Genomic DNA, 15,474 nt, shown 5'->3' on the forward strand with positions numbered 1-15,474 from the left:
GCCTTAGACCACAGAGCCTGGCCAAACCTGCAGCCACCAGCACATTCCAGATACAGGTTGATGGAAGGATACATCCATCCCCTCTGGAGCAGGCAGAAGAGACGTGTGGTCACCAATGCTCAAAGACCCTGCACAATAATGTCACACAGCCCCCGCAAAATCACCCCATTGAAATGTATGGGGGGGGGGGGCACACACCGAGAAACCCCACTGACTCCTTCCACATCTCCCAGCTAAAACCATCACCGCCACAATGGGCCCCACTCCTACAAAGAGGCCAGTTCAAAGTCAACGTCTCCCTTCCCCTCCGTCTGTATATGAAAAGGACCAGGAATGCGTTTGAGGACCGGGGGGGGGGAGGGAAAAGGAGAGACGGGAAGGAAGGAGGGAAAGGGGGGAAGGGGGAAAGGGGGAGCCTGGGAGGCTTCCCGGGGGGATGGAGAGAAAAAGTAGGTTGGCAGGAGGAGGGGGTCCAGCCCGGGAACAATAAATCAAAGGGAAAGGGAGTTACTGCCCTGCCAAGGAGCTTCTGAAACTCTGGGCCGCAGCAGGAGCCCGGGAGGAGCAGGGCTGATGGCTGCCATTGGGGTCCCGCAGAGAGATTTCCTCTGGGCAGGCAGCAGCACAGCAGGCAGCAGGCAAGTCTGCCTGCACGGCACTGGGTCTAGCATCGCCAGCAGCACGGTCCAGGTCATCCATTGGCACGACTGAATCCAGCCCCTGCTGGGGAAGGTGCTTCACCAGCTTCGGGCATGGGGATCCCCCCCGGTCCAAGAGCCACAGGGCTCACTCAGGGCTGCCCATGTCCCCACTGACAGGGTTTTTGAACCCTTAGTTCGTTTTCCTGCAGCTGCCCTCCCTCCCGGAGCAGTCTGGCACAGCCAGCATGGGCAGCCTGGTATATGTCCTGCCAGGAGTGAGGAACAGATGTGAATTGCAGCTCATCTCCTAGGCCATTTTTTTCCCTTATAGGAACATTATTAAGAGGGTTAGATGTTCCACTTCCACTGACAAACAGCAGTGTCATGTGCTGGGCCACAGGCTGCTACTGACACTGTGGATACCAATCCCTGCATGCCAGCTGTGGGTATGAGTCCCTGGTTGCCAGCCCTTGGGTGCCTGTCCCAGGGCATCTCTCCCTGGCTGCCAGTCCCTGGGTTCCAGCCGTCTCAGGAGCCAAAGCAAGTGCTTCATTAACATCATCAAGCACCTTCCCCGAGTCCCCCCGCCCACAGCCCCATCCCCATCCCACCGCGGGGGAGGCTGCTCCAGCCTATCTCCTCGGCATATCTCCAGTGCGAGACGGCAGCAGCTCCCAGTAATCCGGGTTAATAAACAGGGACCAGCGTCGGCAGCTGGATCACTCCTTGCCTTGCTCTGTCTGGGCCCATGGAGTGCTGGCTGAAGAAGCATGCCTCGCCCTGCTCCAGCTGGGGTCAGGGGGTGCCCATGGCCATTGGTACCTGCTAATATGCAGGAGCTGGCATCGGGCAGAGCCAAGCAAAGGCTGATGCGATGGCAGTGTCAGGATCGAGAAAGTTGCCGTTGCTCAGACAGGAGGGAAGGAAAGGGGAAATGCCTGGAGACAGCCCTGGTAGTGCCACTGTGAAGGGCAGGGGGAAGGGAAAGTCCTTAAGATAGAGAAAATATGGAGTGTGCTTCATTGTGGAGCCGATGAACACGATAGCTGGGGTTGCAAGTCCCTCCCCGGCAGCACACCACGAGCTGTGGCACCTTGGGGACAGACATGCTCTTCTGAGCTACAGCCTTTCTCTGCAGAGTGAGGAAAAGGAGCGGGATGGTGAGAGTGTAAGGGTCCCCAGGAGCCTCAGCTCTGTCCATGCTCCCCAAGGAGCTAAGGCTCAGTCAACAAGACCAGGGCATCGAGAGGGGCAAGAGGTGATGGTCAAGTCCTGGACCATTCCCGCTGCTGCATGATAGCACCGGCATCGCGGGACTTGTACTCTGTCCTGGGGATAAGTGGCTGCTACAGCTGGATGGGCTGCCCTCACACCAGGCCGTAACCCTGGTTCGTGCCGCCAGTAGCTCCCCAAAGCCATTCTGTTTATTGCCCAGGCTCTGCAGCGCTGGAGGATTCCCGGGTGGGAAGAGCCTGGGGCTGCTGCTGCCCTAACACTGGCGCGGTGCCTCCCGAGCAGCGTGAGGCTGGAGGGGTGCGAGGGACGTGGGTAACCTCGAGTCCTTCGGGACCGGAGGGGAGCGAGGCCCCGCGGCAGAGTCGGTGTCCTCCCCCTCCCTGTCCCATCAGGGCCGCCCCCTCCACCTCCCCGCCGGCGCTGGGTGCGGGCCGGCGCAGCCCCCTCCCACCGCACCTTGCCCTCGTGCCCCCCGCCCCCCGGGGGATCAAGTTCACGCCCGACCCACCAATACGAGGTCCAATGGGGCCGGGGCCCATCTCCATCCGGCTCGGCCCGGCCCAGCGGCTCTCAGAGGCTCAGGCGGCGCCGCACCAGGGAGGCAGCGGCCGGCAGCCCCCGCATGGAGCCCTAGGGCAGCGGGCAGGGGGCAGCATGTTCAGCCCGGACGGGGGGCTGCCGGCCGCCCCCTTCGGTCTCCTGACCGACGCCGGTCCTCCCTTTCCCCGCGGCAGCTTCGACGGGGCGCCCACCCAGCCGCTCTTTTTCCCCTTCGCCACCGCCGAGCCCGAGCCCGCCCGCGACCCGCCGCCGGCCCGCGCCTGGCTGCCCCCGCCTGCCCCCGCGCCACCTGCCAAGGCGGAGGCGCGCCCGGGCCGGCCCTGCAGCCAGCCCGAGACCGAGCCCCGCACAGCCGCTTGCTGTGGCCCGGCCTGGCCGCCCCCGCCCTGGGCCGGCCCTCCGCCCCCCGGCCCCGCCGCTCTGCCCGGGCCACCCTTCCCTGGCCCTGCCGCCCCTGCCTTCCCTGGCCCCCAACTCTGCCCCGCCGCGCTGCAGCCGGCCTCCGGTGGTCCCTCGGGGCTGGGCAGCAGCGGCAGCTCCAGCGGCGCCGCCAGCGAGGGCGGACACTCCAGCGACAGCGGCGAGGAGGTGAGACCCGACGGGACGGGGGATGGGGCGGGCTGCCTTGCCCCGCTCCCGCCGTCCGTACACGGTGCGTTCCCGGGGCTTTCCTCCCCGTCCGGAGCCGTAGCCCGGTTAGCCTGCCCGTCGGCAGGAGCTGCCCGGCCGCTCTCGCGGGTCGCTGAGACCGTGCCGGTGCCACCGGTCCGGCCCCGCCGTCGGGGTGCCCCCAGGAGTAGCCCTGACCCGGCGCTGAGGCTCGTCCCGGCCGGGTCAGGCTTTCCGCAGGGGGAGCGCCTAGAGGAGGCTGCTTTGGGGTAAGATAGGGAGTTTTGGGATCTTAGGAGAGCAGCTTCCCCTGCCGCGATGCAGCGGGGCCGACCCAGGTAGCGATGCTGGTAGAAGGCCGGCTCCGGCGGGATACTCGAAGCAACGTAGCGCGGTCCCCGGCCGCCGCTCCCGGGGCTTCACCGGCACTGGTGTCTGCTGGGGCAGAGACACCCCGGAGATGAGGGCAGGAGGAAGACGAGGGGGCAGCAGCTTACCGGCATGACTGGATATGTGGTTTGTGTTAGTTTTTAATATTTCTCAATATTGACGTAAATCGAGCCCGCCTCGGGGACAGCGGCGGCGGCCGGTGCCAGGGGTTGGTACTCGAGGGGGTTGGGAGAATTTGCGCTGTCGCCACCGGGTCGGAGCTGCGGGAGGTCCCACGCCATGATCGGTACGTGTCCTTGGGCCGCAACCGGCCGCGATGGGTTGGGAGTGGTCACGAATGGCGTTTCCCAGCTGCGAGACGGTGATGCAGGCCGGCGATGTGGGACGGCTTTACCTCTCCCGTAGGAGGGATGCTCCGAGTTTTGCGATGCCGATTTACGCCAGGTATTAAAAGCCGTGGCTCGGTGGCAGGAGGAACGCCTGGGAAACTCGAAACTCCGCTGAAAACGTGGAAATTGGGTAAAAGGCTTCAAAATGCCGCCGCAGCGGCTGAAGGCCGCGCGGCAGGAAGGTGGGAAGCCACTTTCCAGAAAGGAAGAGCCTAGTGGTGGCAAACAGAGCCTAAATCCCACGCGGCTCACGGGCGCTTTTGTCCCTCGCTTCACGGGAGCCTTTTCCCGGCCCCGGAGGCAGGCGGGAGAGAGCCTGGTGAGGGGCTGCCCCCGCCCGAGAGCCATGGGGAAGTGGCCCACGCCGCGGGAGAACTGAACGTCCCCGTGCGCACGTGCCGTGTGATGAGTGAGATTGGGTTGAAACTGAGGCTCAGCCAGTGTGACCATCGGTGCCTGCCTCTGGCCAGGCCAGGAGGCTGCGAGCCAGAGGACAGAGGGAACATTTCCAAGGCGTGTTGAGGCAGAGTGGGAGCTCTTGATGCCTTTGTGTTGCCTTTGGCCGCCGCCTGCGCCAGATTGGGCTGAGCGGTGTGCGTGCTCGGGGCGTGGAGAGGGGCGGGGGTCCTGTGTGAGTGGTAGGTGTCAGTGCTGCCGAGGGCTCAGCCTAGCCCTCCTGGCGCTGTCCTCTGGGGACCCCGACAGACCCGGGACCCTGGGTGCGAGTTGTCCCCTCTCAGCGTCTCTCTGCCCTGCCAGGATGCACCAACCTCGGGAGAGCTGGAGCAGTTCGCCAAGGATCTCAAGCACAAGCGCATCATGTTGGGCTTCACCCAGGCTGACGTGGGGCTGGCGCTGGGCACACTCTATGGTGAGGGGCTGGGGGAGGGCCCTTGCGTTTCCCCACAGCCGGTGGGAAGGGAGATACCCGGGAGGGGGTTGGAATCACCCGGGCTAATGATTTCTGCTCTTTAACGACCCGCAAAGGAGGCATCAAGCACCAGCCCTGGGGCTCCTGGAGGGGTGTCCCCAGACCTGTGGTGAGCTCGAAGTTTTGATAACAGGGAACTGGTTTAAAATGGCTACAGTTGCTTATTAAGATGTGTTTCAGGGCTTTAAATCCCTGCTGAAGGAATGGGGAGAACCCCTTTCCTGGTCTCCCAGGAGCAGGGAAAGCTTAGGGGTGGCAGATCCTGGGGTCCTGCTGGTGAAGGAAGCTATGCAGTGTGTAATGCCCTGCCTGCCTTGCCTGCGCAGGGAAGATGTTCAGCCAGACGACCATCTGCCGCTTCGAAGCGCTCCAGCTCAGCTTCAAGAACATGTGCAAGCTCAAGCCACTGCTGCAGCGCTGGCTCAACGAGGCGGAGAACACGGACAACATGCAAGAGGTGCAGGGCTGAGGGGGCTGGGAGCCAGGGTACCTGCAAGCCCTCAAGCTGCACATTCTCCTCCCTTTCCCACGTACTTTTGGTGGGAGAAGAGGGGAAAAGAAGGCATCTTGTGCCACAGCACCATCTCTCTGCATGGCTTGAGTCTGGCCTGAGGGTAAACCACTGAGTATTACCCTCTGCCAGGCTGGGAGCAGGAGGAAGCCCAATCATCCCACAGACACATTGTGACTGTGGCAGCTCCCATATTGTAGTAGCCAGGTCCTGCTGGAATCTCAGACTGAATGTGCAGCTTACTGTTCCCAGGGGAACCTGAGGGCGGATGCAGAAAGATATGTCCAGCCTCACTGCTGGCAGTGCTGCGACACTGGGAATGACCCCAGTCACAGTGGAGGGATGCTTAGTGGAGAGTCACAGGGACACAGTCTTTCCCCTGAGCTCTGCAGCCAACTATATGCGTGTCCCAAGCTTGGTGGAGACTATTCCACCTGGTAACCTAACATTTCCTCTCTGATTCCCAGATGTGCAATGCAGAGCAAGTACTGGCCCAAGCCCGGAAGAGAAAACGCAGGACCAGCATTGAGACCAATGTGAAAGGGACGCTGGAGAGTTTCTTCCGCAAGTGCGTGAAGCCCAGTCCCCAGGAGATCTCCCAGATCGCCGAGGACCTCAACCTGGATAAAGACGTAGGTTGGGAGGGTGGGGAGAATGGGTGCCCCAATGGCACCAGCTCCTGAGCACCTGCCAGGTTAATACTTTGGCTCAGAGCACTAATGAAATACACATGGAGAGATGTAAATAACTGCCCTTTAGCTCTGCCAGACAGGATATATATGGCTCATCAATATGAAAAAGAAAAACCCACTTGGTCCCAGAGAAGACTTTTGTTCTCAGATTAAATATTTAAAACTTAAGAGAGACAAAAATAGTTCCCAGATCTAACAACACACATCTGTGTTTATGTATATGCACATTAATATATAAAAGTAATCCTTTAATTAGTTTCACAGGATTACTTTTAATCTCTGAAGAAGCTGATTTTTGCCCCCAAGAACCCACATGGAAAGTTAAAACATTTTTCTTCTGAAGTGGAAATGCACCCAATGACAGACAAAACACAATTTACTAACAGTACATAAGTCTGTGTATTGGCTTCATCTGGATGTGCCACCAGCCTTTGGAGAGTATCCTTTCTTTTTATTCATTATCTTCTTTCCTATTTAATATTTGCTATTTCTGTCTTCTTTCTACTCTGGAAGCAGTGGGAAAGTGGTCATGGCTGAAGTTTATTGGAGTTCAGCCTAGCAAGGAGTTGTGGCAGGGTGGGGGCTTTCACGCTGGGGCGTTGCAGAGATGCCACCAGCAGAAGGGTCTCCTTGTCACCCACACAGTGTGCCTGGGTCACCCCCTCACCCTTCTCTGTCTCCCTTCCCACAGGTGGTCCGGGTTTGGTTCTGCAACCGGCGTCAGAAAGGCAAACGGCTGCTGCTGCCCTATGGCAATGAGGCAGAGGGGATGATGTATGACATGAACCAGCCCCTGGTGCCCCCTGCCCTGCCCATCCCGGTGACGTCCCAGGGCTACAGCCTGGCACCCTCCCCTCCTGTCTACATGCCAACCTTCCACAAAGCTGAGATGTTCCCACAAGCGCTGCAGCCTGGGCTCTCCATGAGCAACAGTGGCCACTGAACCAGGGGCTGTGTAGTCACTGCAGGTGGGCTGGTGCTTGGGGGCAGCCCCCCTTTGCCCTGGGCTCACACAGTCACAGTCCTGCTTCTGCTTGCTGGGCTGATTTGTGGGGCTTTTGGGGTGTGAGGGACTGAGAGCCTGGCACAGGAATGGTGCCTGCTCTCTGCAGATGCTTCCAACCCTTCCCAGTTATGTGAGCTTACTAGTCCCAGCAGCGTTGGCCTCCCCTCTAGCCTCTCATGGCATCAGCTCCTCCTGCCCCACTGCACCTACTGAAGCCACAAGTGCCCAGGGCTCTTGAGCCTGTGCCTGGCCCCAGCCCAGCCACTCTCCTGCAAGACCCAGAAAAAAGTATTTTTTAGATTTTGGGAAGGGTGGGGGGAGGGGGGTGATTTTATTAATTTTTTTATGTTTTTTGGTTGTAGTTTTTAAAAAGCAAAAATTTTTGTAGTGATCTAGTTTCCCAGGTGTCTCCTTCCTCCCTGTCATGTAGAGAGGGGCTGGGATGTCGTGCCCAGAGCCAATGGCCCTGGCCGCTCTGCTCACCCTCCTGAGCAGCCAGGGTGAGCCAAGGGCTGGGGCAAGGGGAGGAGGTGAGCCCCTGCCACCCCTCATCATGTGGTACATGAGAGCTTCACCCCTCTGTGGGACAGCTGTTAAGGCTTGTTTGGGTTGGAGGGATCCTCCCCCATGCTTTGTGCCCAGCATCACTCCTAGGCCCTGCCCATTCTCCAGCCGCTGTTCCCCCACCCCAGCCCAGCTGCCCAGAGACCACCTTTCCCTGGAGGTCCCAGCCCAAGCGGCCTACACCGCTCTGTCCATGCTGCTAGCACCCCATGCCTTCCAGCCTGCTGTAGTTAATGATGATTTTAAAATTCTTTGTTCTTAATCACATTCCCTCTGGCAGTGAAATAAATCTCAGAGTTCTTTGAGGCAAGAATGAGTTAACCCTTTCCTTGCCTCCTTTGCATCCCTACTCCTGCAGCCCAGCAGTGCAGGTTTGCCAGGGGCACAGCAGGGCTGGAACAAGGCACCCAAAGAAGGTGGACACATCCCTATCATGCCAGCAACACCCAGCTCTTGGATGCCCTCAGCTTGGCCTCCCACCACAACTGGTGGCAGCTTGGTGCTGGAGTGGTAGGTACCAACTTGACTGGGCTGTTGCCCCCCAAAGCAAAGGGGGTCAAAAGTGAAGGGAGAGCATAATCTTCCATGCAGTTTGAGCTGCTGGTTTGCTGTAGCTGCGTCTGCGAAGGGTAGGAGCAGTGTGATTACTTGTAGGCTGCTCCAGCAGCTGCCAGGGGCAGAGAAGGACTAAGGAGGATGTTGCAGGGTGGGCAGTGAAAAGGTCTGGAACACCAGGGCTGTCCTCACTGTAGTATGATGCTGACAGGGGAGGGATTGATGTTCCTATGTGTGTGGCCCAGCTGAGGCAGTCTTTGTGGTGGGGTGATGCCAACCTGGCCATACAGGTCCATTGGGCAGTGGGAACTGTGCTAGTGGAATCAGGGATGTCTGGGGGATGGCCCTTCACTTTTCCCCTGAATAGAATGAAATCCCGAACCAAGCCTGTAGGGAAACTTCTGGAAAGTCATGTTTGCAGCTTGATGGCCGCTACCTGGAGCTTTTCTCTCTAGGACTACCTGGAATGGGGGCACCACAGGCGGCTGCTCACAGGGCATCTTGGTACCCTGCAAAGGGCTGGGCTGGGCTGGGCTAGATGCCAGCCTCATGGGGTGGGGCACTCTGCATCCCTGCTTGCTCCCCAGCGCTGTGCTTTTCTGACCACAGGGCAGGGCCTCAGCCATGTGTGGTATCCACTGGAAACTAACCCCTGTTGCTGCTGCCCAGTGCTGTCTGGCACTTTCAGGGTGTGGGAGGCTGGCAGAGTCAGGAGCAGAAATCTGAGACAGATGTCATCTGCTGAAGGTTTAGTTCTCTCCATATTTCCACTATCTGGTTTTCTGCTTGCAGCCATGCAGGAGCTGTAGCCCCCCACAGGATCCCCCACATCCTGCTACCCTGGCACCCCCTGCCCATGTGTACCCAGCACCTGTCTGTGGGCACCCACAGCCCCTCCTGTTCTGCTTCTGGTTGACCCAGGAAACAAAGCGGAAATTGGAAGCCACAGAAGTCAGAACAGCACAGTTCCTGTCCATCCAGCTGCCACCTCACCAGGGCTGTGCTGGGGGAGGGATGTCCCCTCTGCTGATTCGCAGTCCTTCTGGGCACCCGGCAGCTCGCAGGGTGGCAGAGGTGGGGTTTGGCGATTTCAGGGCTGCAGGGAAGAAAACTGGCAAGGGAACTTGTGATAAAAACTGTTGTTTATATCAAGGGAGTTGATATAAACCAAACAGGGGCAAAGAGCAAGGCACAGATGGAGCAGTCATGTCTCACCCCCAGTCCTATCACTCAACCCCGATATCACCACTGATTCCAGATGGGTGCTTCCTCATGGGATGCCTGTGGTGCAGGGTGTGCAATGTACATGGTGTCCACAGTGCAGGGTGCCCGTGGTGCAGGGTCTCCACAGTACAATGTGTGCATGTGCGAGTTGCCCACAGGACTGGACTGGCTTTGCTCTGGGCTTGTGGAAGACCCCAGAGGCTGTCACGGTTTGTCACTGGCTTCCTGTCACAGCAGGGAGGGAGTGACAAACCACAGTGTCCCTCTGCCTACCGAACAGTGCTGAGATTGCTCCGAGAGCATCCACTGTCCTGTGGCTCCTCACAGTAGGCACAGGGACACCCATGGCTTTGCGGGAGAGGGTGGGGGAGGCAGGAAATGGGTGCTGCTAGGAAGACTGGGAGCAGAGGCTGTCCTTCTTCCCTGGCCATGGGGTAATGGGCACCCCCAGGCTGACCCCTGTTTCTCTAGCCCAGCCAAAAACGTCACCATGGGGCCGCTGCTGCCAGGACTTTGGCACTCAGTAGAAAGTGCTGGGGGGACATTGAGGATCACAGGGGAAGGTAGGGGAGCCCTGAGCCACCCACCAACCCGTTGCCCTGCCCATACTACATGCACAGCCTCAACAGCACTGAGCCATTTATTTCCAAAGCACCCTGAGGTCCTGCCAGCACCCTGGCAAGGTGTTCAGTGTTGGGTTGGGGTGATTAGTTCTGTTTCACAAGAAACGAAGTCATGGGGAGTTGCTTGAAGTCCCAGTGTGGCAACAGCTGGGTTGGGAGGAGAGTGGGTGAACCCACATGTTCTGGGTGCCCCATGCACCTCCCACCCCTGTATCCTCTGACTGGATTCATCCCCAGAGTCCCAGCACAGACTAGGAGTTGAACCAGCTCTGCAGGTCGGGATAGAGGCGGCCACGGGGCAGATGGGGGTAGGCAGTGCAGATAGTGCAGATCCGCTCCCTCCAGTCCGTGTAGAGCTTCACACTGAACCTCTTCTGCCAGGCAAAGAACTGCTGGTAGCGGCTGGAGTTCATAGTCTTCAGGAAGGTGGCCAGCTCCTCAAGGGAGGCAAAGTCATTGACATGGATGAAGGAGTCTGAGGGAACAAACTGCTCATAGTTGGCCCTGGGTGGCCCTAGCACCACAGGCACAGTACCGGCCAGCAGTGAGTTCCTCCAGAGTTTCTCTGTGATGTAGTCCCGGTGGATGGAGTTCTCAAAGGCCAGGTAGAACTTGGACTTGGATATTGTTGCCAAGAGGCAGTCCTTGCAGAGGGGCTTGTTGTTTGCTTTCCCATATATATTCACATGGAGGTACCTGGAGAGGTTTTTGTAGACTTCAGCTCTTTTCTGAGTCCTGTGGTAGTTGCTGATAACCCAGGACACCAAATTGGTTTTTTCAGGGATGTTCACCGTGGCTGACTGGTTGGGCACAAGCTTGCCATAGGGGATGAAGATGTCTGAATCTTGTCTGTAGGTCATCACCCAATTGAAGGTCTGGTTCCATTCTGCTAGAGCTCTAGTGTTGGAGGGGGACTCCAGGGAGACCCATACCCAGTTTTGCCCTGGCAGCCTCTCCTTGGGCAGTCTGTCCTGGCCAGGCTGGAGCCTGGAGTGAGGGAACACCACCACATGGGCCTGGTGCAGGAGCTGCTGCTCTGTGGTGAGCTGGCAGCCTGTGATGCCATACAGCTCACTGCACATGTCTGCACTGACATTGGGGACTTGCTTTGAGGGCCATTCCCACACCAGGATTACCAGTGGCTCCCTGTGTTTAGAGTCTTCTCCAGAGCCCTTGGATGGGTTGAGGAAGAACCTCAGGTTCCAGAGGGTGGTGACAAACAGCCCAGCAGTGACCCAGGCCTTCACACCATGCCGGCCCCATGGTGACCATTGCAGTGGCAATACCCAGGGCATGATGGTGGGTTGTCTGTCAGCTCTTTGGGTGACAGAGCTGACACCTGTGAGAGAGGAGAGGCCACCGAGGGTCATTAGCTCAACTTGCCAGGGGTGTGGGGGGATGGTGAGGCACTGGGGCCAGAGGGCCCAGAGAAAGGACTTCTTCATGAAACCTGGGCCTCAGCATCACACCAGGACCCTCTGCTTCCCTGTACCACAGAGTTCCCTATGCACCTGCTGTGACCCCAGGGTGGCCTTTTTTCATGCTCCTGCAGTCCCTGGTGACCTTTGGGAAAGCACAGATGCTGCTGGGAGTGTAGAGCTGATGGGAAGTAGTCACCTGTGCCCCTCTGCCCCACTGCAGGCAGTCTTTGCCTTGCTCTGTACCTCAGTTTTCCCACCTGACACACAGCCACAGTCTCACTCCTCACTTCTTGCTTTGTCCAGAATAGGTCAAACCTGATATGCAGCCAGCTTTGCCACTGCTGTGTGCCAAAGGACAATAGGGAACATCCCAGTCCCACCTGAATAGCCCCATGGTGAGGCCTTAACTGCAAAAGGTGACTGACTGTGAAGTCCAAAACTCTGGTGAGGGCAGAGTTTGGGAGAGTCCTGCCCAAGAAGTGTCCCCTCACCCCAGCATTCTCCTGTGACAATGGCAAGGCAATTCCCAGGCTTGAGATGCCCTCCCCAGGTCAGGGTGCTCTCCTCAGCCCCTAAGGGCACCAGGAGTCCCAGCAGGCTGGGAGCTCATAGCCTCAGTGCCCCAAAAACTCATATTTTATATTCAGGATGTCATAGATGGCCAGTGCCCCACTGTGTGGGCACAGAGGACAGGGAGGGCAGTGCAGCACTTGGGGCTGCAACTGCTGGGGCACAGCTTGCATGCACATGGGCCCCCCAGCTGTGGGATGCTCACCCTGCCAGGGTGCCCATCTGCCTGGCTCAGGCCTCTGTCAGCAGTGCTCTGGTTTAACCAGCAGCACCACTGGGAGCAGAGTGGTGGCAGAGGTGGCGAGGGGGACGGTTGGCTGCACTGGGGACCAGCTGCCAGCTTAAGCCCCCTTTGGAGTGCCTATCTCACTGCAGGGCTCAGAGCATTCAGCACCAAAGGTGGTTTCCCCTTTTGTGGAAACCTTCTGGAAACATGAGGGCTGCCTGCACGCTGCTGCCAGCTGGGGCTGAGTCTGTGCCTCCAGTATTGGAGTCTCCTGGAAAGCAGTGCCCTACTTTCCCACCCACCCCAGCACTGCATCTTGGCTGCAAAAAATCCCTTCCCCACCCTGGCCCACTCCGTCTGTCCTGCTAAAAACATGTGAGCTGAGTTTAGGCTCCAGACAAACCTGGCATGGGAAGCAGAAAGGGCTGGGAAACCTTTGCTGGTTCCCTGCACTGCACATCAGTACTGCAGGTCCCTGTCCCCAGCAGCAGGAATGTTGCTCCTGTTTTGGGGATGATGCCCCCATTCTGAGGATGCCCTGAAAGGGAAACCCCTGCTTTGGCAATGGCAGGGGCCACCCCATTTCTCAGCTCCTCTTCCCTCATTGGTCAGTAATATTGAACTCAGACTTACTGTGACAGAGGTGTGGAGGTGCCAGTTGTATCTGCCTGGGTGCTGCCGTGCTGGGCTGGGGCACTCGAGGGCTTCCTCTTTTCTGCAGTTTTGCCTTGTCCCAGCCCCACAGCAGGTCCTTCCTGCCCCACGTGGCAGCTGGCACACCCCACTCCCAGCACTTCCCCTGTGCTGCCTTGTGGGTACCCTGTTATTGGGTGGGTGTCCCATAGTTGGGTGAGTACCCTGTGACAGGATGGGTGTCCCTCACCTGGGCAGGTACCCCATGGCCTGGGTGGGTGCCCCACAGTTGAGTGGGTACCCTCTGGCTGAATGGGCACCCCATGGTGGGTACATGCCCCAGAGAAAGTTGGGTGCCCTGCAGTTGAATGGGCATGTCATGACTCTGTGAGTGTCCTGTGGCTGGGTGCTACATGATTGAGCATGTGTCCCAGAGATGTGTGGGTGCCCTGTGGCTGGGTAGGTGCCCTCAGCCTTGACAAGGTGCCACCCATCTGTCACCCGCAGCTTGGTTGCAAACAGGATACCAACTCCCACTGACTCATCCTGAAAACATCAACTAACAGCCCTGAGGTGCCACTGAGCCCTGGGCACTGTCCTACCCAGGATGTTTCCTGCCAAAAGGGGAAGTGGGCACATGTGAGCCTCAGCAGTGTGTGCACAGTGATGTGCCTCTGCTCCTGCCCCAGTCCTGCCCCAGTCCTGCCCTGCTCCCACTCTGGCTCAGCTGTGTCCTTTGCTGGCATTGCTGTCCAGGACCCAGGTCTCCATGAAAGTCCTGGCAGGTAAAATGAGATGGGAAAACTGAGGCAGAGGCAAGGCGGGGAACATCGAGGTGTGCAGCATTGCTCCTGAAGCTGGCAAGGGCATGCCCTATGCCCTGGCACACACAGAGCTGGGAACAGGGCTTCAAACTGCTCCCTGTTCTCAGCATGGTCCAGTTCCCCTGGAATCTGCACCCTCATTCCTGCTGGCTGCCAGCCCCTTGGGATCCCTGTTGAGCACAATGCCATGCCACCATGTCAGGGTGTAGCAGGGCTCTGCGGTTTCAGTGACATGCCGGGAGCCCTCAGAGGCCAACTGCAGCCCCAAGGGAGGGTGTTCCTTCCTCTGCAGCCATGTCTCTGTTTCCTGTCATCTTTTCTCACTCATTTTCTACATTTCTTCCCCTACATGATTGAGAGCCCAGATATCACAGTCCATGGGCACCATTTCCAGCCTGCCCTGCCCTAGCCCTGCTGGCTGTGGGCGGTAGTCCCTGCCTGGCTGGAGCATTCAGCATCATCCTTTTGCTGTCCCACAGCTTGAGAGCCCAGGGCCACATGGGCTGGGGCTATTCCCCTCCCTGGAGGATAGCACTGGGGACAGCACTTCCATAGGGGATTCAGGATGGCTGGTAGAGTAGCAGGGACCTTTCCCCTGGCACTTACAGCTGTCATGTGCAGGTGCTGCATCAGGACACCATGGGTGCAGGGACAATGCCCTAGGAGGACTTGCAGCCAGTGGATCCAAACACCCTGACCTGTGGCCAAAGGGACATGGCTCTGAGACCAGGCGGGGAGTCAGGGCCAGTGATGCCTGGGTGGGCTGGGCAGAGATCAAGGCCAGGGGCCAGACCATGGGACCACTGGAGAATGCTGGACAGCACCAGCACAGAGCAGAGTATGTGTGTGGGTGCTGCCATCTGCAGATGACCTCACACACTGAGAGGAGCTTGGCCACTCTGTAAGGAAGTCCCCTGAGAGGTGCTCAGGGCTCCATGTCCCCAAGTCTTCAGGACCTCTGGTTCATAGAGGAGATATGCCACTGGGTCCTTGGGCTTCAGGCCCTGGGTCAATGGAGGAGATGGGCCACCATGTCTCTGGGGCTGTGCTGCCCGGTGGTACACTGCTGGGACTGCCCCTTGTGATGGCCTTTTGGGGTTTCTGTGGCCATGCCAAGCAGAAGAGCAGCTGTGAAGCTCCCCAGGACCCACCCAGGGGCAGCAGGAGGAAAGAAGCAGGAGGCCAAGGTCAGGGCTTTGACCCATCCATGGGTACCTGCACTGTGCTCCTCCAAGCTGGAGACCCACTCTGCTGCAGGACAGGGGTTTTGAGGGGCTCCTTGTATGGGCTGGGGGCAACCTACACACAATTCATTGTGAGGAGCCAAGGGTGATTGCATCCCTCCTTCCCCAGGGACCTAGTAAAAGCCCAGCTCCCCAAAGCCCTGCCCGCACACCTGGAAACCCTCCCAACTATTCACCCTCCCAGAGCATGGAGCTGGGCACACAGTGCCTCTCCACCACCACATCACCAGGCATCCTTTGTCCTCCTGGACCTCAGCACAGTGTTTTGCCCAGAAGTTTGGGGAATAATGCCGCTTTGTGTTGGACAAGGGGAGCTTTTGTTAGCTCAGACAGCTGTCAAAGGGCCTGCCCTGAGCACAGGCACCCTTGGCAGCACCACTGGGGCTGGGGCACCCAAAGAGGGATTCACCGCTCCTGGCTACATTTGGCCCAGGAAGCAGCATGGAGACTGAGATGGTCACAGAGAGCTGGAGGAAAGGAGAGGGAAGGTGGAGAGGAGGCTGGAGGGAGCATCTAGAGGGAGGGACAGGAGGAAAACTGAGAGAACCAGAAGGACAGGAAAAGGGAGGGAAAGAAGAATGGGGGAAATGGATGGAAGCAAGGAGAGATGGAAGGAAGAAAAGA

At 58.6% G+C, this 15,474-nt stretch overlaps 2 protein-coding genes across 2 annotated transcripts; one reads left to right on the top strand and one right to left on the bottom strand.

Moving 5' to 3' along the window:
* Positions 1–2,415: 2,415 nt before the first annotated feature.
* Positions 2,416–8,128, top strand: LOC146430055 (POU domain, class 5, transcription factor 3-like). The gene is made up of 5 exons (XM_085076573.1): positions 2,416–3,026; positions 4,586–4,697; positions 5,084–5,214; positions 5,736–5,900; positions 6,652–8,128. The coding sequence occupies exons 1-5, from the start codon at positions 2,532–2,534 to the stop codon at positions 6,901–6,903; spliced, it is 1,155 nt and encodes a 384-aa protein (XP_084932699.1). The 5' UTR covers positions 2,416–2,531; the 3' UTR covers positions 6,904–8,128.
* Positions 8,129–9,931: 1,803 nt separating this feature from the next.
* FUT7 (fucosyltransferase 7) lies at positions 9,932–14,978 on the bottom strand. The gene is made up of 2 exons (XM_085076572.1): positions 12,783–14,978; positions 9,932–11,271 (listed from the first exon to the last, which is right to left on the bottom strand). Exon 2 carries the CDS (start codon positions 11,225–11,227, stop codon positions 10,184–10,186), a length of 1,044 nt encoding a protein of 347 aa, XP_084932698.1. The 5' UTR covers positions 11,228–11,271; positions 12,783–14,978; the 3' UTR covers positions 9,932–10,183.
* Positions 14,979–15,474: the final 496 nt, after the last annotated feature.

Source organism: Lichenostomus cassidix, chromosome 17 (genome assembly GCF_008360975.1).
Source record: "Lichenostomus cassidix isolate B80296 chromosome 17, HeHo_3.0, whole genome shotgun sequence".
Lineage (NCBI taxonomy): Eukaryota > Metazoa > Chordata > Aves > Passeriformes > Meliphagidae > Lichenostomus > Lichenostomus cassidix.